General features: G+C 48.5%; 1 protein-coding gene and 1 long non-coding RNA gene across 6 annotated transcripts; one reads left to right on the top strand and one right to left on the bottom strand.

Moving 5' to 3' along the window:
* The first annotated feature begins 270 nt into the window (after nt 1–270).
* Nucleotides 271–23,076, top strand: FBXW10B (F-box and WD repeat domain containing 10B). Of its 3 annotated transcripts, XM_072938437.1 has the most exons (15): nt 271–443; nt 843–1,081; nt 2,856–3,041; nt 4,332–4,532; nt 4,618–4,745; nt 5,454–5,576; nt 6,509–6,618; nt 8,209–8,409; nt 11,079–11,200; nt 13,606–13,754; nt 14,545–14,687; nt 17,086–17,244; nt 18,868–19,133; nt 19,853–20,023; nt 22,196–23,076. In XM_072938437.1, the coding sequence occupies exons 1-15, from the start codon at nt 286–288 to the stop codon at nt 23,023–23,025; spliced, it is 3,186 nt and encodes a 1,061-aa protein (XP_072794538.1). In that variant the 5' UTR covers nt 271–285; the 3' UTR covers nt 23,026–23,076. The 3 variants fall into 3 exon arrangements, with proteins under 3 accessions (XP_072794538.1, XP_072794537.1, XP_072794539.1); XM_072938436.1 differs by having other exon boundaries at nt 350–1,081; XM_072938438.1 differs by lacking the exon at nt 17,086–17,244 and having other exon boundaries at nt 351–1,081.
* LOC140686026 (uncharacterized) lies at nt 17,850–24,375 on the bottom strand. Of its 3 annotated transcripts, none has more exons than XR_012059451.1 (5): nt 24,185–24,375; nt 20,900–21,049; nt 20,659–20,746; nt 20,205–20,358; nt 17,850–18,492 (listed from the first exon to the last, which is right to left on the bottom strand). It is a non-coding gene; the product is annotated as an uncharacterized lncRNA (long non-coding RNA). The 3 variants fall into 3 exon arrangements; XR_012059449.1 differs by having other exon boundaries at nt 20,205–20,320; XR_012059450.1 differs by lacking the exon at nt 20,205–20,358.
* Nucleotides 24,376–24,491: the final 116 nt, after the last annotated feature.

Below are 24,491 nucleotides of genomic sequence, written 5' to 3'. Positions count from 1 at the left end.
TTAGCATTCAAAAGCAGTCAAGTAACTTAAATATATACAAAACATTTGTGTTTCCACTCTGATGATGAGTTAAGAAGATGGTTTTAAACACACTCAGGATCACTGGGACAGCCACCGTATAACCCAAATCTCCAAACCGAAGAAGGTACCGTCTAATTGTGTATTCACAAATGTTTAAAAGTCATTAACAGCAGCACAGTGGAAGCTCAACACCAGGCTCCACCACATTTTTTTCCCGTTCAAAGGGATCTGGACTAACTCTATTTCTATTGTTCTAGAAATGAGATGACCAGCTCTTTCAGAATATACAGCAACTGCCTCCACCTAAGCAGCGCCAGGCTTAGGAGTTTTACGGTAAAGCCATGTTTCCAAGGAGGTCAGTACAGAAAGCCAGAGTCTACCGGCAGTTTCTGGGAGAGAGAAGCTTTCCATCCATCGCAGAGGTTAACTTTTCCTTTGGGAGATGTTTATAATAGCAAAGGCTCAACTGGGATATTTATCAGCCTCTCCTGTTCCTCTCGGGTTTGGTGGCGTTGACAACGGGCAGGGATAAAATGAGCCGGTCATCTCAGGACCATGGAAAACCTGGAATCGAGGCTCAGGAATGCCCCCTATTTTCGGTGTGAGAAGGGGAAAGACTCTGTCCCCGTGTGCCAGAAGTGTGAGGCGTGCGTCCTGGCCTGGAAGGTCTTCTCCACCAAAGAGTGGTTCCGACGGGTGGGCAAGGTGTCCCGGAGGAGGTTTCTGGTCAGCATCCTGGCGCAGCTGGATAGCTTGTATTTGTTGCACTATTTCCAAAACATCCTTCAGACCACGCAGGGGAAGGATTTCGTCTATCACAGGTCCCGGGTCAACGTCAGCAAGAAGGAGGGGAGAGTCGTCAAGTCCTCCTTGAACCAGATGCTGGACAAGACGGTGGAACAGGAGATGAGGGAGATCTTGCGCTGGTTTGGGAACAGCTCCCACCGGACGAAGGCCAGTTACACGCTCTTGCTGCTGCAGATGTGCGACCCCAAGTTACTGCTGACTGCCGCCAACGTCATCGGAGCCCTGTTGCTGAGAGAGCAGGACACCGCCTCAGGTAAGCACGGCCACGGGTGGAGAGGGGAGCCCCCGGAGACCAGGAGGCCGGACCTCAGAAGCCTGTAAAGGGGCAGGAGGGGCGGACAGGCCTGGGTAGATGGGGGTTTTCCAGGTTGCGGAACAGACTTCTTTGTCCTGACACCCGATCCTGTTTGCCAAAGGCGAACCTGCTGAGTATGTCTTCCTTCTGAAAATTATGAAATGACAAATGCAGGAGGAACTTTCAGCTGGCCTCTAGGATGGACGTCTGCGTCCCTTACACCCAGAAATGGCTGCTTTGTGCGTTTGCTACTTATGCTGGTGTGGGTCTTGCCTCAGCTGGTTTGGGATTGAAGCTGGTGAGGGACTGAAGTGGGTTTGTGGGGACACAAAGGGGACACTGCTGAATTGTTTTGTCCTTCCATTTGCACCGCACAGAGACCAGGCAAAGAGGTCAAAACCCATGGCTTTTCTTCATTCGTTCCACTGTATTCCTTGCTTGTGCATGAAATCCAGCCTTGAAGTGGAGTTTATCCGAGGCTGGAGGTGCAGAGGGGCCGCGTGTGGACATTAGGAACCCCCGCCCGACCGGCGGGGCAGCTGTTCTCAGTGGTGCATGTGTCAGAGTCGTTGCAAGGGCTTGTAACACACAGGTGCCCGGGGCCTTCCCCAGCAGGTGTGACGTGGGCCGAGAGCCTGCGCTTCTCACCAGTTCCCAGCAGACACGGATGCTGGTCTGAGGACCTCACTCAGGTGGGACAATGGCCTAGGGTGTCGGTGAGAAGGTCTTGGAAATGTTGCGCCAGCTTGACCAGGGCAGCAAAAGCAATCATAAAGGAGCCAAGGGCCTGGGGACTGCAGGGGGTCCGGGAGGGGAGTCCAGCACGGGAGGCAGAGGCGTGGCAGGGTGAGAGGGGCTGGTTGGGACGTCAGACAGATTTTGAGCTCTTGAGGGCGGGGGATTCCTAATGTCCATGAGACCTGATCTGCGGACTAATAGCATCCCAAGGGAGTTTAAAGTTACCTGACTTTGGGGGCAGCTAGATCCTGATCTATGCACCTGATGTCTTTGGTGTGTCTTTGGAGGTAAAGGAATGATCGTCTGGAATGCAGAAGTGGTGGGAAAACCAGAGAATCTTCTTAGTTAGATTAGAGATTGACCAGGTCCGACTCCTTCACGTTATAGGTAAATAAGCCAAAGTTCAGGGACCCTGAGGGACTTGGCCTTGGTCACCCTGTCAGGGGCTTGGAAACCAGGCCTCCTTTCCTGAGCATCTCCTGCGAGCGATGCTACCCTCCCGACAGGGCGTCTGCCGCGCACCTGCCGTGGGCTGTGGTTCTCCCCACCCAGGAATCAGCTCCTGGTGTTAAAGGTTGTGTAAGTCCAGTTACAGACTGGGGTAACCTTCCCCTTTCCCTGGGAGAGCTTGTCTCTTAAAAAGTTCACTTTTCTAATTTGGCTCAAGGGTGTTTATTCATATTGTTGCAAAACATTAAGCAAGAGCTTCAGGAAAGCAGCCCCTCGTCCAGCGCCTTCCTTCCGCCCGCAGGGCTGGCTCCTTCTCTCCCCCCCGCCCCCCCGCCCCGTGTATGGAGCTCTGATCAGTCTTGCACGCAGGTGGGCTGGCAGAGACTAATAGGCTTTCTGCGATTCTTGTGCATTTTGTGTCACTGGCCTGGTCCATTCTGTGTAGACTTGAAAGAACCCAGTAGAAGTAAAACCACCTCTCTCCACCACTTTCTCTCCACACACCTCCTCAAAGAGCCCCTCGTCCTGCTCTTTTGTTTTTCAGGGTTCGATCATGACGCCAGCAAAGTGTTTTTCTTCCCTGAGAAAGGCTGCAGCCCCACCCCGCCGTGTGAGGCCTCACAAGTCTGCGGGGTGGGCAGAACCAGGGACACAGACTTCCCCTTGTCCACCAAAACCTCAGGAAAAGCAGGCTTGCAGGAGATCATGCCGGGGGGAGCAGCCGCTGCAGGTAAGCCAGCTTGCCGCAAGGACGCTGCTGGAGGTGACAAGGGGGTCCCAGTGGAGTTGGGGGTGGCAGCGCAGTAGTCTCTGGGGAGGACAGATTTGGGCAACGAACATTCACTTGGGGTTACAGTGGGCTTGTTTAACCGCACACATGGTCGGGGAGAAACAACGATTAAAATCAGTTGGTGTGACCCTAAATCTCCATCTGTCCCGGGCCATGCTCCCTCACCCAGCCCCTGACCTCTGGCACCTAGGAGGGGGAACACCTCCAGAATCCAACCCACCAGCGTCTGTTTTTGCAGCACTGGATTCAGTCCTGAGGTGGAAATGGAAGCAGTGGGGGATGGGCCCTGACCTCAAGGCCATCCTCGGTTGGTGTTTGAAGTAAGACGTATACGTGAAATGATTACAAAAAACACAAGGCACCGATTCTAAAACGCTTTTTATATGGAGAATTTCAGATTTCAGATGCTCACCATCACCCATGTAACCCTCATCCTCAGCCTCAGTGATTATCAACATCTTATATCTTATTTCAGCCATCCCCCTCTTAAAAAAATTTTTTTTATTGACGTGTAGTTGATTCAGTGTTAGTTTCAGGTGTACAGCAGTGTGATTCAGTTACACATTTACATGCACATATATATTTTCTTTTCAGATTCTGTTCCATTATAGGTTATTATAAGAAATTGAATATAGTTCCCTGTGCTGGACAGTAGAACCTTGTTGTTTATATATTTTATATGCAGTAATGTGTGTCTGTTAAGCCCCAAACCCTAATTTATCCCTTCCCACCCTCCCCTCTTTGGTAACCAGTTTGTCCTCTATGTCCGTGAGTCTGTTTTTGGTTTGTGAATAGAATTTTTATCTTTTTTTTTTAAGATTCCACATATAAGCGACATCACGTGATACTTGTCTTTCTCTGTATGACTTACTTCACTCAATGTGATAACCTCTAGGTGCATCCATGCTGCAGCAAATCATCCCCCTCTTTTCAAATTAAGCCTTTTTCTGGTTGGGATCGTTTAAAGGGAGCTGCAGACACAGCCGTTTCACCAGCAGGGCAGTCGGCGCGGCAGAGACGGCCTTGAGCTGGGAAGGCTGAAGACGCCTCGTGCGTTCGGTTTGGGAAGTTCTGTTTCCATTTTGGCAGAAGAAACGAGCAAACTCCAGTGGCCTGAGGGTTGACCCTGATGAGCTCTATTTTGGGGAGAGCTTCTGGCGAGGACTCGCTCTTGCCCTGGAGTCTCACGAAGCCACCCCAACTGTGCCCCTTTCTCCGGCTTCCCTCTAGAAGGGCAGTGGAAGAGTTCGCTCCAGTGCACTTCCAAGATGAACAGACTGTTTTCTGGAAAAGCAAGGGTGTCCAAAGCAGGGTCGGCCCCCGACGGCCTGCCGGTGGACCTCCATGCTGTACGGGAGCTATCGTCCGGGGTCAGCCGGTACCAGGACTTCATCCGTCACCTGCCTGTCCACCTCTCCAAGCGTATCCTAAGTATGCGGGGCCTTTTGAGGGATTTCTCAAGAGACCTCCCATCCCCAGTGGGTGGAGGTTCCCAGGTCCCCGTCCTGTTTTCCAGGCATGCTGGATAAGAACAGCTTGAACAGGTGTGCGTCTGTGAGCCAGCACTGGGCGGCGCTGGTGCAGCAGGTCAAGGCGGACCTGTCAACGCACAACTTCATCCAGCACCAGATCGCCTTCCTACAGGTACTTCCTGTCTGGGAGGCGACAGCCTTGGACCAGCCTCACTGCCCCGCCGAGGCCAGCCTGGCTGTGAGCCTTTCCACCTGCTGTGGACGCTGAGCTGGCCTCCTGCTCCACGTTGGTGCTTCCTCACTGTCTTTTTGTCCCATTTGCCCTCCCACTGTCAGTGCACCTGGCAGGGACCACACGTGCAGAAACCTTGCGGGAAGAGAGACACAGAGCCTTTCTGAGACCTCACAAAGCAGGGACTTTCCGCAGGGAGCCACATCGTGGCTCATGCAGTAAGAGAGCCTCTTGTGGTACACGGACGTTCACAAGGCCACGAAGTCTACTTTTAGGTTAAAATGCAATTTTCCCCAGATATTAACCATCTCTGGCAATTGTACTTCTGTTTCTTGCCTGAAGCCTGAGCCTAAATCATGGGTTCTCGGTAGCCTGGAGTTTTCCCAGCAGAGAGAGCTGACAGGAGACGGAGGAGGAAGGCCAGGCTCGGGAAGCTGGGAACCGCCCACCACCTCTCACTCGCCCCCCCAGACCTTCGGTGTCATTGTCCTCCTGAGGCCTGTCTGCACGCACCACTGGCCTAACTGGCCGGGCCCAGGCCTTCCTTGGCCAGACCTTACCCGTCTTTCAGATCCTGCCAAACACCGGTGTTTCCTCTCTCAGAGTGTAAGAACTAAGAGTAGCCGTGTTCTGTTATTCCCCGCCCAGGGGTCCTACACCAGGGGAATAGACCCTCATTACGCCAACAAAGTCTCCATCCCGGTTCCTAAAGTGGTGGACGATGGGAAGCACCTGAGAGTGAAAAATCAGAAATGGAAACTGAGAATGAAGGTGGGTTCCAGTGGCATCTGGGGCAGGCGATTGTGAGTGTCCATTCTTATTGGGCACTGAAGGCTGAAGTCCGGCCCTGGCCCTCACTTAACCATGCAGGGTGTGGGAGGACATGGCTATAGCATGTGGGTGTGTTTTTGGCTTCCTGCTAGCATGGCTGCTAGTTCCTGTATTTTGAGGTTTAAAAGTGTGGCTGGGAAGAAAATTGGAAGTCTGGTTGAGTCAGCTGTGCCAGAATTTAGCACTCCTGGGGGCCACAGCTACTCAGGAAGTGAGTGATGGAAGGAGGGAGGGAGGGAGGAGGAAGGAAGGGAGGAAAGATGGAAGGAATATTGGAAAAGAATGAGGAGCACGCTGTTTAGACTTGACAAAATCGGCTTCCCCTCTCCGAGGCTCAGACAGCTTATCTATAAAATGATGAGAACACTTTGGGGGCAGGTGATGTGCTTTGTGAGGCTGCTGCAGGGGGAAGTGAAGGCTGCAGGTGTGCAGAAACTTAGCCACACAAGTACCTGGGGTGTGTAGGCGTAACTTCACGTGTGACTTGAGTCTCTCCGGACCGTCACGAATACACGATGTGACTGTGAAGCTGCGGTGAAACGGCCAGTCAGGGGGCACCTGCAGCTTTATTGTGCATGCATCCTGATTTCCTGGTTGTGAGCTCATCTTTGGAAAAGTTGTGCTGTTGCTGACATCACAAGTTCCTGAAACCGGAGGTGGAAGAAGAATTAGGATCCTTGACTCAAAATTTTCTCCTTCGTGGGTTCCTTGTGCTTGCCGGCCCCTCCCCATCGCCATGCAGCAGCGTCCACAGCCTGAAGAAGAGGCGTCGCGGGCCCGTGGCCCCTTGCCAGGGGAGGCTCTCGGGGATGTGTGTCTGGGCCCTGGGTCAAGCTGCCACTGTACTTTGACTGCAGATTTTCCCTTGTTAGAGTGACTACAACCTGTGGACCGCATACCAGAGCCAGGAAACTCAGCAGGTCCAGATGGAGGAGAGGAATGTCTTCTGCGGGACTTACAATATCCGCATTCTCTCTGACACGTAGGTACGGGGGCCGGAATCCAGGTCTCCAGGGACCCTTGAATTACCACACTGGCTTAGGGTCCCCACGACCCTCGCTCACCTGGAGAGGCAGTGGTCCCCCCACCCCACAAGCTCCAGCTCCAGAACAGCATGAGACCCCATTTGGGGAATAGGTGCTTGATTGTTGCACCTTTCCCGGCAGCGGCTGGAGGACGCTCTCCCCTTATAAACGGGGTGGACTGACCAACGACCTTTTGCACACACACGAAATATTTTAAAACTGTATTTATTGCTTTATTCTAATTTTAGAAGTAATATATATTTATTGGGAAAAAAATCCACTAAAAGCCAGAAAATGTCTAGAGAAAAGGAAAGTTGTCCCACGGCCTTGCCACACAGAGATAACTACCGTTGACATTGCTGTTGATCCTAGAATTTCTTCTTTGCGTGTATGGACACATATTTTAAGGAGATGCAGGGCTGTGCTGCGCCCCCGACTCCAGCAGAGCACTGGAATGTCTGTCCATCGTAAATATGAAAATGGCATTTATGATAACTGTGAGGTGTGACTTCATTTAAATAGTCCAGAAGAAGCCCCATTAATCATCAACTTTCTGCTCTGCTTTAGACCTAGGATTTACTTTTTATTCATAAAGTTTTGGGAAGGCCATCTCTATTTTATTTTTGGCCGTGAACCTCACTAACAAGTTGCATTTTGACCAGCCAGGAGGGGGAAGACAGAGCAGGCAGGGGGAAGGCAAAGTTGAGTTTTTACGGAGAGCGTGGTGATACGTGCTCTTTAGAAGAGAGGATGACAGCTCGAACTCTAGAAATGACAAATGGAATGAGGACAAAAACGTCAGGATTTGCTCCTCATATTCAGGGTGACTATAAATCCCTGTTTACTGGAACAATCCCACTTCACTCTGTGGTCCTTGAATTAATAATAGTGTCTCCTTTCACAATGAAAAAAAATCTCACTTTGGACAATAAATTATTCAGTCATCCTGCTCATATTCCATCTATTTGCTGATGCTCTTATGATTGGAAAATTAATTCAACTCACCCTGTTTCACAGACTATCAGCTCATTGAGGGGCAAGGTCCATCCATACCCTATTCATCTTTGAATTTCCCATTAGCACCTGTTAGCCCAGGACTTTGCTCCTAAAATATGCCCAGTAGATGTTGGTTAAAGGGGGGAAAGATGGAAACAGTGGGATGTGCAGTGGGTCTAGGGCTTCCCAAGCGTGTTCATCTGAGGTTTTCCATGAAAAAAGGTTTCCACGGTCTAACAAGTTGGGAAACGCTACGACTCTTTTATCTCCCTTGGGGACTTGTCATACATTAGCAGAATTAAGGAAAAAACAGTCTGGCCTTTTGTCCTTAGGTTTTAAATCCACCTGAAGTAGGCTTTTGTTATGGTGTGAGGTGGGGGCTCCACCAGGGCCTGCTGACACGAGGTCTAGCCTTCTGCTGCCTCCGGTGTTGGAAGGCCCCGGGTTTTCCGTCCTCCCACTGCTGCAGGTGACAGGCACTGGGCTGAGGGAGTTCCGGGAAGGACACCAACCCTTCCTTCATGACTCATCCTTCCCCCCCGGCAACTCAGGTGGGACCGAAACAGAATCATCCACTACTCTGGGGGAGACTTGCTAGCTGTGTCCTCCAAACGGAAGATCCAGCTTCTGGACGTCATACAAGTGAAGGAGGTCCCCATCACACTCCGAGGCCATGCCGGGAGCGTCCGCGCCCTCTTCCTGTGTGAGGAGGACAACTTTCTTCTGAGCGGGAGTTATGACCTGAGCATCAGGTGAGCAGTCCCCAGCACCCCCAAGCCTGAAGGCGGCTCGTGGAAGAAGCATGCATGCTCTTACCTTTTCGTATTTATGCAAAAGTTATCCTAAATGGTACTGACTTCTAGAACAACCCACCTTTTTTTTTGGGCAAGATAAAAACCAAGAATTTGTATATTGTTTAAACTTTGAATGAGATAAATTTATAACAGTTTTCTAGCTGAAGACTGAATCAGAAAGTGTCTTCTGTTTAGCATTCTTAGATGAAGGCATAACTGATATTTCTTTTGATAGATTCCTTCAAGGGAAAGCAGTTTTTTTGTGAGTAGAAATATAGTATAGAAGCAAAGTAGTGTTTAAAAATGTATATATACATATATTTTAAAACAATATAATAAACACCCATGTGCTCATTACTCAGGCCAAGAAACAGATCATCCCCAGTCCCCAAACCCCACTGTGTGCCTTTCTCTTACTGCTTCTTTTTCTCTCCCAGCCTGAGATAAGGGCATCCTAAATTCACGCTAATTATTCCCTTGTGTTTCTTTATAGATTTGCTGCTTATTTATATATCTCCAAACACCTTAACTACTTTTGTCCATTTTTTGAACATAACATAAGTGGAATTGTATTTTAAAACTTCATCTCCACTTGATTCTTGCACTGAACTATGATTTTGAGATTCATCCGTATGATGTAGGTAGCAATAATTAATTTTCACAGAGATACAGTATTTGATTGGATGAATACAACATAACTCATTAATTCTTCTGTTGATGGAGGTGTGCATTGTTCATAGTTCTTTATTCTTTCGAAGATGTTCTTGGATGGGCTCCTGGGACCCACGTGCATCAGTTTTCTATTGTTTATTGAGGTATAATTGACATATAACGTATTCGTTTTAGGTGGACAATATAGTGATTTGATATATGCATATATTGCATAATGATTACCACAGCTTACTTTAGTTTCATCCATCACTACATATAGTTTTACAATTTTTTTCTTGTGACGAGAACTTTCAAGATCTACTCTCTTAGCAACTTTCAAATATACGACACAGTATTGTTAACTATAGTTCATGAGTGTTTTTTTTAAATTGTAGTTGACTTACAATGTTATGTTAGTTTCAGGTGTACAACATAATGATTAGTATTTTTATAGTTTCTACTCCATTTAAAGTTGTTATGGGGGGAAGGTATTGCTCAGTGGCACAGGGCACGCCTAATATGCACAAGGTCCTGAGTTCAATTCCCAGTACCTCCATTAAGAATAAATAAATAAATTAAAAAGCTAATTACTCCCCCGCAATATAAAGTTGTTACAAAACATTGGCTATGTTCCCTGTGCTACACATCAACACATGAATGAATAGAGAGATGTGGTATGTGTGTGTGTGTGTGTGTGTGTGTGTGTATAGATATATAATATTACTCAGCTATAAAAAAATGGAATTTTACTATTTAAGATCCATCTGGAGAAGGGAGAGTTTTTCCATAAATGGTATGTAGATAACTGGATATCCAAATACAGAGAGGAAAAAGAAAAATAAATGGGGCCCCTACCTCATTTGATAACAAAATCAGTTTCAGGTAGATTTAAGGCCTAAAGATGAAAGGCAAAACTATTTTTTTTTTAATTTTAAAGAACACATTCCTGAGTAATTTCTTTATGACTTTAAGGTAAGAAAGGGTTTACTAAACATGTCAAATCAACAAGGTCTACTACATTTAGGTTAAAGATTTCTGTTCATCAAAAGATACCATAGATGGGTCTTAAATGGAAGAATACATTTGCAGCACAAAGATAAAGAATTAGTTATCTAGGAAACTCGAAAACTCGTATGAATTAATAAGAAAAGGATAAATAAGTCAACAGATACATAGACCAAACAAAAAACAAGAAAATGAAAACTGAACAGGAATTTCATAGGAGAGGAAGCGCAAATGGTTCCAGAACATGTTGTGGTGACACTTCTTACCCCGAGTAATGCCCCTTGTCTGGCGGCACCGCAGTTTGTTTATTCTTACATCTGCTGAAGGACATCTTAGTTGCTTCTAAGTTTTAGCAGTAAAGCTACTATAAACATCTGTTTGCAGGTTTTTTTCTAGTTTTGTGGGAAATCACCAACTGTCCTCCCACGTGGCTGTAGTACCATTTTGCTTTCCCACCTCCATTAAAAAAAAACACTAACAATAAATAAACAGATAGGCCTAATGACCCCCCCACCAAAAAGAGGAGACTTCTTCCCGCGGGGGCGGGCCTGTGCACCGGAGGGTGTTCAGCAGCATCCTCGGACCCTACGCGCTCCATGCCAGTGGCACCTCCCCCCCGACTTGTGCCCACCAGAAATGTCGCCAGACATTGTCAGAGGTCCCCTGGGCATGGAAATCACCCCGGCTGACAGTCACTGCATTCGTGTATTTACTCCTGCACAAAACCCCTGTGAGGTGACTGCTATTATTTCGTTTCCATTTTATCAGTGAGGAAATGAAGCGTACCTGGAAATGAAGCAACTTGCCCAAAGTCACACCTACTAGGTGCTGCAACCGGGAATCAGATCCAGGCCTTGGACTCATGAAACTGCCGCCTTCCAGCCACCTGCTGATCTAAAGGAGCCCTAGACAGGATGGTCCTCAGAGAGTCTCAAAAGCTTTTTTTTTTTTTTTTGGCTTGATTCCTGCAGATACTGGGATCTGAAAAGTGGGGCTTGCATACGAATCTTCAGTGGCCACCAGGGCACCATCACGTGCATGGATGTGTATAAGACCAGGCTTGTGTCTGGAGCAAAAGATTGCCAGGTCAAAGGTGAGAAAGAAATGGCTCACAGCTTCTAAGAAGCTCCCCCAAGTCCGTGGGTTGCCAGAGGACTTGCTTTGCCCATTTCTAGTTCTTTCCTCTTTCTTTGTTTGTTTTTTGGTGGGGAGGTAATTGGGTTTATTTTTAAATTTTTTAATGGAGGGACTGGACTGGGGATTGAGCCCAGGACCTTGTTCATGCTAAGCACACGCTCTACCGCTTGAGCTATACCCTCCTCTTGCTTTGCTCATGTCTGTAGGCCGTCCTTCATCCTGCCACCTACCCATCCATGTATCCAGTGATCCACTCACTTATTGGCTATTTGCTGAACACTAGATGCCGTGGTAGGTGGTAAGGGAGGAAAATGAACATGATACGGCTCTTTCAACATGGCCTTTAATCTCCTCCATAGGCCTGGTCTCTTAATGGAGACAGATAAGTGAATATATAAGGGGGGACAGTAACATGTGATAGTACAATAGTAACATGTAAGAAATCCCAGCCCCACCCCCAGAGCCTCCATGAGGAAACATAGCCCTGCTGACACCTTGCCTTTAGCCTTGTGAGGTCGTGCTGAACTTCTGTGAGCTAATGCATCTGCTGTTTTCAGCCCCTAAGCGGGTGGCAATCTGTTACAGCAGCAAATAGAACGCTAACACGTTGAGTGTGGGATTCCCAGGCAGAGGCAAGTGCGTCAATGTGGAGGTTATCCATTATAATAAGACGTGGAAGCCCAGGTGTAGATGAGATTTCCTCTGCAACGTAGGAGGGAAGAACTAAGAGAAGGGAAGCCAGGGCCCCGGAAGCCACTGCATGTTAGGAGCGGGTGGAAGGAGGTGGTGGGAAAGGGACTGTGGGTGGCGTCACAGGTGCCAATGCTCAGACCCGCCTGGGAGCCTCACTCCTGACCCCTTCTCCCTCCTCAACCGACCGACAGTCTCCTTGCCGTGACTGCCTTGAGGAGTGCAACAGGGAGGATGCAGGATGAGGGTCTGAAGATGGAAGGGTGGACAGGGCCTCCGACCCAGCTGAGTGAGTCTTGGATGGGGGGCACCAGCAGGGCTGGAACTGGGACGGGGGAGTCAGGCCCTCACTTCTGGTGCAGAATTTAAGGGGACACCAAAACACTCAGTAACCAAGACACATATTTTAATGCAATATTTGAAAAGTCAAAATCAACATGCAAAATACATGATGAAAAAATAACCCGAGGACCTCTCACTTCACCCTAATCCTGGCCCAGCTCCCAGCCTGCCTGCTTCCCCTGGGCTCCCCCTACCTGCCAGGGTTCCTGAAACAGAACAAAAACAGAGACAGTGAATTCTTTAAAACAGGGCACCTTCCCAGTGGATCTTTTAATTCATCTTCAATTTTCCCATTTCTAGTTTGATAAAAGGGTCAGCATGTATGTAAAAAATTAGTGCAGAAAAGCGTGCTAACGTAGTTAGGTTTCATGGTTAAGAGCATGGCCTCCGGACCCAGTTTCCCTGTGTTTGAATCTGGCTCGATCTGCTTACCGCCTGTGTGGTCTAGAGCGGGTTCCTGAACCTCTCTGTGCCTCGGTTTCCTCACCTGTCCGGTGAGGACTGATAACAGCACTGGCTTGTGGTTTGCTTGTGGAGGTTTGCTGCACGTCAGGTGCTTGCAATGGCGCCCGGTCCACCGTCAGCGCGGGGTGAGGATCGGCTGTGGTTGCTCAGTATCCGGTCCGAGCTTACACATTCCGTTGCCTACGGAAGCAGAAGGGACTCTGGGGGCTGACAGAGCCGACTTCAGTGTCCTCACCCCTGAATTCGGTGCCCACTCTCAGTGTCTTCCTTCAAGCTCGGTTCTCCCACCCCCCGTCGACCCGCATATCCGCCCAGCGCTCGCAGTCCGGGAAGCAGTGCTCCAGCCCCGTCTACGGAGAAGCAGCAGTGAACCTGCCCCCGTGATGACAGTCTCTCGGTAGTAAAATTCCAGAGTCAGAATCAGAAATATTTAAACGTGTAAGAGCAGAGACAGCTTTCTTCTCTTTGGGCCAGAAGGTGGGGGTCAGGAGAGTAGTGTCTGGAGGGATGATGACACCACAGATATGCTACGATTGCCCTGAAGTTTGAGCGTTTTCCAGGCTTGAGGAGGAGGCCCAGTGGAGATGAGCTGTCCAGCTCTCAGACCCTGAGGCTAAGTTCCAGGGTCAGAGCCAAGGTCTGTGCCCGGCTGGCTCTCCCAGGAAGTGTGACTGGGGGCCCTGTGTTGCAGGAACGCAGACTAGGGGTGAGCCTGTGGCCTGTGCTGGGCCAGGTGAAGCCTTCTGGGATCTGACCTCCTGGACTCGGCTGGTCTGAGCTTCTGTGATGGGGTGTGGACCCCCACCATCACCCTCTCCATGCACCTGTCCCCCCCACCTTCCTCTCTCTCCCCCGCCCTTCCAGAGTGGGATATCGAGACAGGGAGGTGCCTGAAGACCTTTAAACACAAAGACCCCATCCTGGCCACCAGGATCAATGACACATACATTGTGAGCAGCTGTGAGAGAGGTGTGGTCAAGGTGTGGCACACCATCACCACCCAGCTGGTCAAGGTGAGAGGGTGGGCGGGGCATGGGGTGGGGGCACCAGGAGTGAGGGACGGGAGGACACTGATCAACTTCCTCCAGGTAGCGCCCCAGACCACCCTAGAGCAGCTGAGTACAGTCGCCAAAAGGGTGGTCCGGGGAAGGGGAAGTCTCCCTGCCCCCCAGGTAGGGGCCATTCTGAGACTGGACAAAGCCACAACTGTCCTCCTCCTTACTCTCTCATGAGAACATTGACTGCCTCAAAATTATTAAATGTTCACACCCCAAAACTGTTCTTGCGGGATTTGATACCCCCTGGCCCTAGCCGGTGGTGGTGAGACATCGCTTGTGCCAGGAACTCAGCGTCACAGCGAGCTGGTCTGACTGGTGGCTTTTTCCCACTGGTGATGTTGTCGCCACAGTCTGACCGGCAGCTGCAGGCACTGGGATGCCCCAGGGGCCTCTGGGTCCTGCTGAGGAACGAGGGATGGAATCCTGTCCCCTTCCCTGTCTGGCAGCAGAGGAAGGGAAACTTTAACACTCTCTGGCACTCCGGGAAGACGGGGCCTGCCCCGCCACAGACCCGCCGGGAGCAGCTCTCTCCCTGATCACATTCCTGCTCAACTGGGGGAAGAGATCTCTGCACGCAGGAGGCACGGGCCCTACTGGCTTTCTTAGAGCAAAATTCAGGTCGGCTCAGGTACACACCGAGTGGGTGGTCGTCACGGATCGGTGGAGTGTGGCTCTGGGACTCATCTGAAGACGCCCCCAGTCTGCGCTGAAGGCGGGCTGAAAACAGGGGCATGCTTTCTTGCAGACTCTCAATGGCCATGAGGGAGCCGTGAAGTGTCTGTTCTTTGACCAGTGGCATCTCCTCTCGGGCAGCGCCGACGGCCTGGTCATGGCCTGGAGCATGGTGGGGAAGTACGAGCGATGCCTCATGGCCTTCAAGCATCCCAAGTAGGTGCCAAGGAAGCCCTGGCCAAAGTCCTGAGCCCTCCTTTTCCCTCAGAGCCTAGACGGTGCCCTCTGGCCAATCGGTCCCTGTGCTGGCCTTCTGTCCCTCGGCTCTGACCCGCTCCTGCTTTCCTCCTCTTATACCTGTTACCCAGCTTGGCCGCCCCCTCTCCTGCCCTCACTTGTTTCTCTTAAGAAATCATAATACTCGGTGTGGATTTTGAGAAGTTACTGAAGTTTTATGCTTGTGGAACACGTGATAAATGTGTATGTATTAGATATCAAATGTATGAATATTGGTAGTACTGTCCCAAATGATGCCAGTTCCAGTCAACTTAAAATTCTTGGAACTGGTCTTTAGCCCAGGAGGTTTGTGTTCACAAAAGCTTAAACTTGTCCAAGTGCCAGAAGTTTAAAAGCCACTTACGGGCTTAGAGAAGGAGCTCCCTTAAAACCCGTGAGCTAGATTCCATTCCAGGACAGCAAATGGATTCCATTTCACTCTTCCAGTCCTGGTTTAGGGGTGGTGGCTGCGTGGAGACAATTGAGAAGTAGGCTGAGGTCACAGCTAAACTTATTTAGCAAAGGTACTGTGGTCCGTTAGTGGTTGTGCAATGGTCATGGGTTTGCGGCTGCTCAAAGCCACTGCTGTTCAGTGTGAGCAATGCTTCTTCCCCTGAGTGCAGGGTAAGGAATCCCAGGGAACTAACCGCAGTCCTAATTGATTGAAGGAGTAAATAGGTCTTCCAGAAGGATCTCTCAGGGGATAGTTATTTGGTGCAACATGGCCCCAGATTCCCTTGCAGCCTCCCAGGAACCTCTTGAACAGGCAGGCTGGCCCTGTGGGTGGGGGAAGGGAACATGCGTGCACGTGTGTATGCTGTCTGGGGTGCATGACTGCCTTGCTGACAGGTGGCTGTCAGGAAGGGCCAGCATTCAGTGATTTATCCACCCTCCAGGTGAGTATTGGTAAGCCTCTTAGCATGTCACCTGGATTCTCAAACCTTGACCTCAAGGAGGACTCCCCTGAATATTGTGACTGTACATTTCCCAGACCTTCCAGGCATGATTCGGTAGGACTTAGTAAAGCTCCTGAAAAATAAATCCTTCCCGGCAAACTCAGCAATTTGTTCTCCATTTCATCAATCCGTGAGCCTCCCTCTCCACCTCAGTTACGAGACCGTTTTAGACCATTTCCACTTCCATCGAATGACAGCCCCAACACACCATTCACATTGGTTCTTGATACCTTGTGCAGTTACAGCAGATCTGGAGGACACGGTCCACGATCTCAGCGGCAGGGCCTCCTCTCCCACCATCTGAAGTAGTGCTGTGTATGTGTAAACGCTCAATGAATATTTCTAATTGATGGACAGTGAGGACTAACTTGACAGATTGCCTTTCTGGAGAGGTCTAATGAGTGGACTAAAACCCATTTTTTGGCTATGAAACAGGTGAAAAAACAGATATATTTGCTCTTGGTCCTTCATGGAAGAAGGACCAGAGAAAGTGGGCTCTTTCTTGTCCTCTTGGGCCAACATTTTTTTCTTCATCCAAAATTAAGCTTCTGCATACAGTGTGGGAGAGAATGGATAAGAGGAATGAAATTAGAGGGTGCAAAGCAGGGCTGACAAAAATGATGCTGCTTAGAAAAGCTTCTGGACTCTGTAGTGACTTTTTTTAAACCTTTATTCCTTAATGTCTTTCCATGGCTAGTATTGTAATAATGTGTATGCATTCATAATTGTTGTATCTCCTTGATAAATTCACCCTTTTATCGTTATTTAATGTTCTTTTTTGTCTCTATTAACAATTCTGTAAAAGTCTATTTTGTGTGATGTTAATATAGCGATCCAGTCTCTTTTGGTATCAAGTATCTTTTTCCATTCTTTTACCTTCAACATATTTGTGTCTTTGAATCTAAAGGGAGCCTCCCGTAGACAGCATATAGTTGGATCGTGTTCTTGATCCTTTCTTCCATGTCTGCCTTTTAATTGAAGAGTTTAATCCCTTTACATTAAGTGTAAAATGGACTTACTCTACCATTTTGCTTTTTGTTTTCTATAGTCTTATGTATTTGTTTTGTTTTGTTTTGTTTCTCAAGTCTTCTGTTAAAATAGATGATTTAAAGTCTTTGTCTAGAATTTCCAACCATTGGGCTTCATTGGTGGCCGGCACTGTGACCAAACTGTAGGCAAAAGAACTGCAGAATAGGGAGAGAGAGTACGGCTGTGTGTTGAGGGTTGATGGTTCTCACCCAGAATTAAAAAATGATGACACACATCGTTTCCATCGTTTCATGACCCCTGCCTCCCCACCATACACAAAACGCCCCAATGACAGACAAACGCAAGCAGTTTACCAGAAGGTGGGTACTGCCCGTTGCTCTGTTCCCTTCCAGGGAGGTGCTCCACGTGGCCCTTCTCTTCCTCCGGGTCATCAGTGCCTGTGCAGATGGCAAGATCCGCATTTACAATTTCCTAAATGGGAACTGCCTGAAGGTGATGAAGGCCAATGGCAGAGGTGATCCTGTGCTGTCCTTCTTTATTCAGGGCAACAGGTGGGTGGTCGGTGTGGAGGTCAGAGCCCTGAGCTGCTCTGTTTGGATGAGTTTTTCCCTCCTCTGGGACTCTGGCCCCGGATTTGTCAGCAGCAGGAGAGGCGGGCAGTGCTCCCCTCCAGCTTTGGCTGCAGTGGAGTAATAGGCTGACTCTATGAGTTGGGGACTCATTCATGGGACTTCGCACAAAACTCAGCAATCGGGGATCACGTTACTCTTCCTTTGCTCGGGTGTCTGATCAAATCACGTGATGGGTGCAGTTCGGTGTTGCTACGGGGACCGTGGTTCTGCAGACCTGCAACCCCTGCTGCTCCCTGGCCGTGTGTTCAGCCTGAGAGCTGCACTGGCTGTCTCCTGGTCTCACTTCCATTGCAGAGACTTACAGGACGGTGAGGGGTGGCACTGGCAGGCGGCCAATGTCCGGGGGGCAGAACTGAGTTTACAGAATCCAGAACCGTGACTACACGACTTGTACATAGTACTCTGTGTGTTATGTGCTTCACTTCACATATGATATTAAGTGAAAATACCCAACTATACTGACCTTTTACATTCTCCCACAGGCTCGCTTGAGGCATCACCTAATCACTTCCAACCACATTGCCTTCCTTTTAATGAAACTTTATTTGCACTTTTTACCATCTTAAAGGACGAGGTGCTAGTAACAAGGCTCAGTAAATTAATTCTTTTCAGATACGAACTAATTTGAAAAAAGCCATTTAAAAAAGGTCCCCTCTGACCTTTTCTCGTTTGTGACATCCAGAGAGACTTCAGCTTGAGTGAAAATAAGTCTGGAAGAGATTTCTAATTGAAATGATTCCCTGAATTCCATTCCAGCCTTTCCAAAAACAAGTCACTTTTACAGAGTTTACGCTGCCAGAGAGTCTTAAAATTGCAGCCTTTTGGAGCAGAAAGGAACCCGCACGTAGCATTTCCATGTCTTGCTTATGGTTGAAAGCGGTGCTCTATGGGTGCCAGGAGCCCCAGGACCCAGTGGGTGGGTGGGAAGCGATGTTGGGGGCCCTGGGTTAGGAACTCTTTTTCCCTACAGCGGCCTGACAGTTGGGATTAGGGAAGATGGAAATCCTCCTGCTTTACAAAGTGCAGGCGTTCTGTCTGAATGCAGAGCACACACAGAGACCTTGGAGTGACGGAGTGAAGGAGCGTGCCGGCAGGCAGTGAGGGCTTGAGGCCTCCCCATTACAGACTTCTCCACATTCCTCAGGGCAGAGACGCGGCGTGTGGCTGCTGTGCTTAAAAAAAAAGGAATGAATTTCAAGACATCTGTGTGCAGAGTAGCTAAGCCTTCTGCCTCGGGCACCCCAGGTACTTGGCGCCCACTCCAGGAACAGAAATTCATTTAAAAATATTTTAACCCAAGAAGCGAAGTAATCAGAATGTATGTGCCTTGCTCACATTTAATTTTTAAGGAAAACAGCTACAGAGCTAACGACCCCCTGCAGCACGGCCGGCTGCCTCTCTCCGCTCTAGACCCTCCAGCGACCTGCACCGCCCTGTCTGTGGCACTGATCCCTTGGCCTCAGGACTGGGCACGACAGTAGTCCAAGTGCTATCTGGAACCTGGGCAGTGGCGGCCTCCCAATCTTGTTGCTTTGGTTCCAGGATGGTGATCAACACGGAGAGCAATGTTCTCATGTTCCAATTCGAGAATATAAAGTGGCAGTACCCCCTGGAACGGGCCAAACAGAAGACCAGGGACAAAGAGGAAGACAGGGAAGAAAACGGCCTCACAGAAGTTCTCTCCAAGTCCAGCACTCAGATCTACAGCCCCAGGGACTCTCTATCCAGCAAACAAGTAGCCCAGGAGTCCCTGTTAAGCAAACCTCACAAGTCCTGCATCTCTCTGAAGGCATCCAGGTCACCTACAGGTAAGAGAACAAAATCCCGGGCAGCCTGAGTGGTGCCCAGTGGAGCAGGTGAGGACGTGCCAGGACCAGTTTCTCTGTGGGATATCTTGGCTAACGGATTCTTGCTGATGTAAATCCCAACCTTTAGGGAAGGTGAGAGCCATTCTCTCCCATCTGACAATTTGTTAGCCGGCTCCAGGGAATCTGATTTTCCAAGGACCAAGTTTTCCAACTTATTAGAGTCTTCCTACGGTAGACAAGACTAGCACACAATACTTGCCATCAAAACAAAAGCCAAACAATCAACATCCTCCCCCCATGCCCCGAATCCAAATATACAGTGCATAATCATTTGCTTAGGACAGAGAGAAGATATGTTATACTGCAGAAAAGTGTTCTCTGCAGAATGTATTCTCTCTAGACCTCCGATCGATAGCGTGCGTACCTGGAAAATACTGGATCAACAGGTTGCCTCCAAGACTGTCATACCAGAAGTGGTTAGGACAGAGGTTGGAGAGTTTTAAATAATGCTTAGAGCTTGATAATCAGTGGGAAAGGTGAGTGGTGGCGGCAGGGGGTGGGGGAGGTCAGGAGGTGATCTAGACACATCTTAGGCTCCAGGTGACTACCGACTTTCATGGGATGACACGGTAACAAAGAGATCGTTCGAGTGAAAATCAGTTGAATGATCAGCTACACCCCGTTTATTCATACCTAATTGGATTATGCAATTACGACAGCTTCCCCCCACCCCGATCGTCATTCAGCACCGTTAACGGAAGCAGCTCTGAGTCAAGGAAAGCCAAAGCCACCCCGAAGAGACGGCAGGAAGAGAATGAGTCCCAGGGACGCAAATGGCAGGGGTGGCCAGTGGGAGCAAGAGACTTTGGAAGCAAAACCCCTCCCCGGAGGTAAGAACGGTGAGGCTCCATTCATAACCAGTGCGGCGAGATCCAGCCTCTCTCTCTGTCTCTGCTCAGCCTGGTTTTTCAGCAGGTCCACCAGTAAGTCTGCTTATCTTTGATTCAGCGTGAATAAAATGCCCAGCTTCTCCCAAGAGTGACTGGTTTCCCTTAACTGTCCCATTACTACCTTCAGGCCACGCAGAGTGAGAGCCTTTCTGAGCCGAGCTTCGAGCTGCTGGCTCTCTGGGCGCCTCCTCACTTCTGGGACCCTTGTGTCATCAGCCTGAGCCAGGAGTGCAGCAGCTGGAGAGAAGAGGCAGCCAGGCTGACTTCAGAGGGCGCTGCAGGGGATTCATGAGGGAGGAGCTAGGTTGGGGGGCAGTGCTATGCAAATGAGATGGGGCGGTGACGGAGAGAGGTGGGGAAGGGGCTTTTAAGAAGAGTCACTGGACACCATGAATGGGATGTCCCTTTGTTGGTTCTGAGCGGCTTTGGCAAAGATTTAAAATGCCTTTCAAATATTTTTGGCTGATAAGTAGTGTTTCTTTGAATCAAACTCACCGCAGAGACTAGTTTTGAGGCAACGGTAAGACAATTGAGTTTTATGAGGTCTATACTAAAGCCGGCATCCTTGTACGTACCTGTGTCCGTACCTGTACAGGTGTAAACCTTGCAGGGTAAAGTCCTAGGAGTGGCTTCGCTGGGCCAGAGGATAATTGCATTTACAATCTGGAAAGATGTTGCCATGTTGTCCTTAAAAACCGCCTTGTCAACTCACTCTCCCACCACCAATGCTTGCACACTCCCACTGCCCCGAAGCCAACATGGGGTGATATCCATCAATTTGCACTTGCTCACATGACATGTAAAAACGGTACTTGCCTTTCTTTAAGGTTGATCACTAACAAGCTAAATGTCCATCCGTGGGCAATAACTAAGTAGATGATGACGAATCTGTACCATGGAGTATCACATGACAGCGAAAAATGGATGAGGAAGTGCATACGTTGGAAAGAGATCCACAATATATCACTATACGAAAAAAAGACAAGTTAATGAACAATGAGCACATCACAATTCCTTTTAATAGAAGGAGAAGAACTGCGTTTTGTCCACAGAATCATTTATTCTGGAATTCAAAGGAGAACGGGGACTATGTTAACATCTTAATTCCATTTAGTTTTATATGTTTTAATAAACTTATTTAATTAACAAAGTAAAGACCAGAACAACATTTGAAGTTTCATCCCATCTTAGTATGCTCATACACAGATATCTGGGGATAAAATCTATTTGGTCAAGGAGAATTATACACTGTTATAACAGTATAAAAGCAACACACCATTGTGTTTTCTTTTCTGGTTACAGATTGGTGTCTAGGGTGCAGACTGTACTCGCTAGGACAGACAAGACAAGATGACTTCTGCTTTTCATGACTCAGTCTTTCCTTTTGTAATATGGGGATCATGTTTCCAGTGTGTCTGTGGGGTACTGCAAGGATTGAAAGGCCCGAGTGAGAGGCATAGGTTTGCTCACCTTTGAAGACATCCTTGCTAACCAAAGGGTCTGGCACCTTGGGGGTCCTGACCCTAAGGTAGTATGCCAGAGTGAATCTCTTGTCCTGGTCAGTGGCTTTTGGAGCAGCAGCTATTGTTCAAAACATTTTGGGAAGACCTGTTCAGGAACTGTCTTTTGGGCATGTGATCCTTTCCATTTTCCAGGGGTGACACATTATCTGAAGGCAGTTTTGATTTTGAGAAACATCCAAAGATCATTTGGAGTCCACTTTGATTAAGAAGGTGGAGATCAAGATTTACAATATGACTTTTATTTAGAAATCTGTTACTAAAAATTTATAAGGCCTATGAAAGAGGGGTGAAGGTCATTCCCTCAGGGAAGTTTTAAGAATGGGTGGATTACATATGTTCCTTCCAAAATGTGCATACCTAGAGGTTAATACACACCAGTACACAAATACTAGTGTATTTGTTTAAAACTTATGTTAAATCTGTTACAATTTCTGGTCTCATGGAGAATTTTTGGTCACACGATGACAGTGTGTCCGCTGGGCAATAAAGACCTTAGTCTGAGGAGCAGTTAGAAGGAATTTAACTTTCATGCATAAGTACTTAAGTTTCTCATGAAACACTGTTTCTTTCCTTTTTTTTTTTTTTTTAGAAAAACCAGATGATGTGGAGAAAGTACCAAAAAAAGGACAAGTAAGAACTTCTGCAGATTTGATCAACCGCTCAAAGAAAAACTCCTGGCACGTCCCTATGTCTCCTGACCAGTTCCTCCTGACATTGAACGCCCTGCAGAAAGCCCATAATTCCGGGGAGTTTGCCTATCCCTGTAGGCCCCAAGCCCAGGTCACTGATGCCTGGGGACCTTCAATTTCATATCCTAGGAAGGTCCTGAGTTTTAAGGGAAAATCAGTCCAACGTGAAGTTGATCGGCTGAGATTCAGCAACCCTTCCATAGATGTGAAACAAACCAGCATTCCCCTCGAAATCCAGAAGCTTCAGCCCAACCTGAAGAATTCTCTGCACAGTCCCAGAGTGCAATCCACCCTACCCCAGCCCGTGCTCGTCCGCCCCAGGCTCGCTGGCAGCGTACAGGGTGAAGACAGGGCGACCAGTTCAGTTGATGGGATGGTGCACAGCTTCAGCCCCTTAACTAGCTCGCAGGTCATCAAACCAAACTGCATGCTGGCCCCGCCGGTGGGCACGGCGGCCCAGGCTGCCGAGAAAGACGGGCCTCACTTCTGCAAGGCCCTGGACCCCTTCCGGGTGAACACCCAGTTCATGCTGTGGACTGTGAAGGAGCAGAAGGAGTATGGGGAGGCCATGGTGAAGGAGTATCAGGCCAGAAAGCCTGCTGGAGTGGTCAACCCAGAAAAGGCCAGCAAAGCTGCCTGGATCCGGAAGATCGAAGGCCTGCCCATAGACAATTTCATGAAGCAAGGAAAAACCACAGCCCCTGAACTTGGACAAAACATATTTATCTGAACCAGCCTTGGGAGGTTACAATATCTTACAATAAATAGAAAACCAAGTGGATTATTGGTGTTTGGCCCCCTTTTTGGGTTTATTTGTCATTTCTCTCTCCCTCTCTTTTTTCTTTTTTGACTGTTTCCTAGCAATTAATGTGGGGACTCAATTATTTTCCTACAAGCCAAAGAACTGATATTTTCAAAGTAAGAAAACAGAGGGAGGCTGGGTGAGATCAGCATCTGTATTCCCACTGAAAACCACCCAGCGAAACACAGGGAGGTCACTTTCACTGGTGGGGATGGGGAAGGGGTTTTTGGAAATTAAATACCACTCATCATTACCAGTTTAGTGTTATCATTTCTTCCAGAAAATGAACTGGATTATATTCAGAAAAATGGGCTGAATTTCCCTGGTATTTTTGTATGGAAGCCTGATGAAGGTCAGTGAGTTCAATTAAGAATCTGAGAGAAGCCCTCAAATTGCATCTTTCCTTTCCAGGGCTAACGCCTATGGAAGAGAATTAAGTACCTTCGCCCTCTCTACATTCATATCGAGTGTGTCGAGGTTGCTACTTAAACCTGCAGAGGCTGGTGTCAGGTACCAGGCAGGTAGTTTAGAGAGTGCAGCCCAGCACAGGGGCTGTGGCCCACTGGAGAGCTCAAGCCCGTCCAAAGAGGGCAGCTCCTACTCAGCAGCTCAGAATGGCCACAGGATGGAAACAATCCAACCAGAATGCAGGACGAAACCAACAAAAACCCAACCCCACAAAATCCCACAACCCGCACACTGGGTGGGCCACCAAAACCCCGGCATAGGCAGAGTAGATACACACATATGGTCTCTGTGTTTCACCACTGTTTGTCAGGTTTTCTCTCCTTTGAGATTTTTTTCTCCATTATTAGGATGTCAGGTTTAAAGCAGCACTGGCAAATCGCCATGTAAAAACTGTGATTTGAATGGAAAGAACCTCCTCAATTCAGGAAACACGTTATTCCACGAGCCTTCTGATGGCAGTCTGCCCATAGGCGGGGCAAATAGCATCTTGTTATAATCACAGTTTCAAAGATGACACAGAGTCTCTGAATTTCAGGTCCTTCACAGGGCAAGATCACATCATTAGTGCCTAAACTTAAAACAGTAATAAGAATAACATCCTCTATTTAGCAGGACTTACCCTGTAAGGGTACCGTTAGCATCCCCACCTTACCACTGAGGTAGGGAAGGACGCACAGAGAGGTAGGTTAGCTAGCTAGATAACTGGTAAGTGGAGGAGCCGGGACAAACCCAGGGGCTCAGACTCCAGGGCCTACTCTCTCAGCCTCTCCCTCCGTACTGTCTCCTGGGGTCTATATTCCTCCCATAAGAATACCCTCCCTGTTTAGAGTCCTCCTGCCTTGTTCTTAGTAATAACTGTTTACCCCTTCGCAGGAGAGTATCTTTTTTTCTTCAATTGTTTCTAAAATTTAAGGTACAAAAGAAAT

Source organism: Vicugna pacos, chromosome 16 (genome assembly GCF_048564905.1).
Source record: "Vicugna pacos chromosome 16, VicPac4, whole genome shotgun sequence".
Taxonomy (NCBI): Eukaryota; Metazoa; Chordata; class Mammalia; order Artiodactyla; family Camelidae; genus Vicugna; species Vicugna pacos.
Note: the sequence above shows the minus strand (reverse complement) of the source record. Positions and strands in the feature narration are given on the sequence as shown.

Bases quoted from the DNA above. Each gene is read 5' to 3' on its own strand.
- FBXW10B (XM_072938436.1), top strand. From the start codon at position 577: ATGGAAAACCTGGAATCGAGGCTCAGGAATGCCCCCTATTTTCGGTGT. The intron at 4,746-5,453 runs GTACTTCCTGTC...TTCCCCGCCCAG, and splicing joins ACCAGATCGCCTTCCTACAG to GGGTCCTACACCAGGGGAAT. The intron at 17,245-18,867 runs GTGGGTGGTCGG...CTTTGGTTCCAG, and splicing joins TTCTTTATTCAGGGCAACAG to GATGGTGATCAACACGGAGA.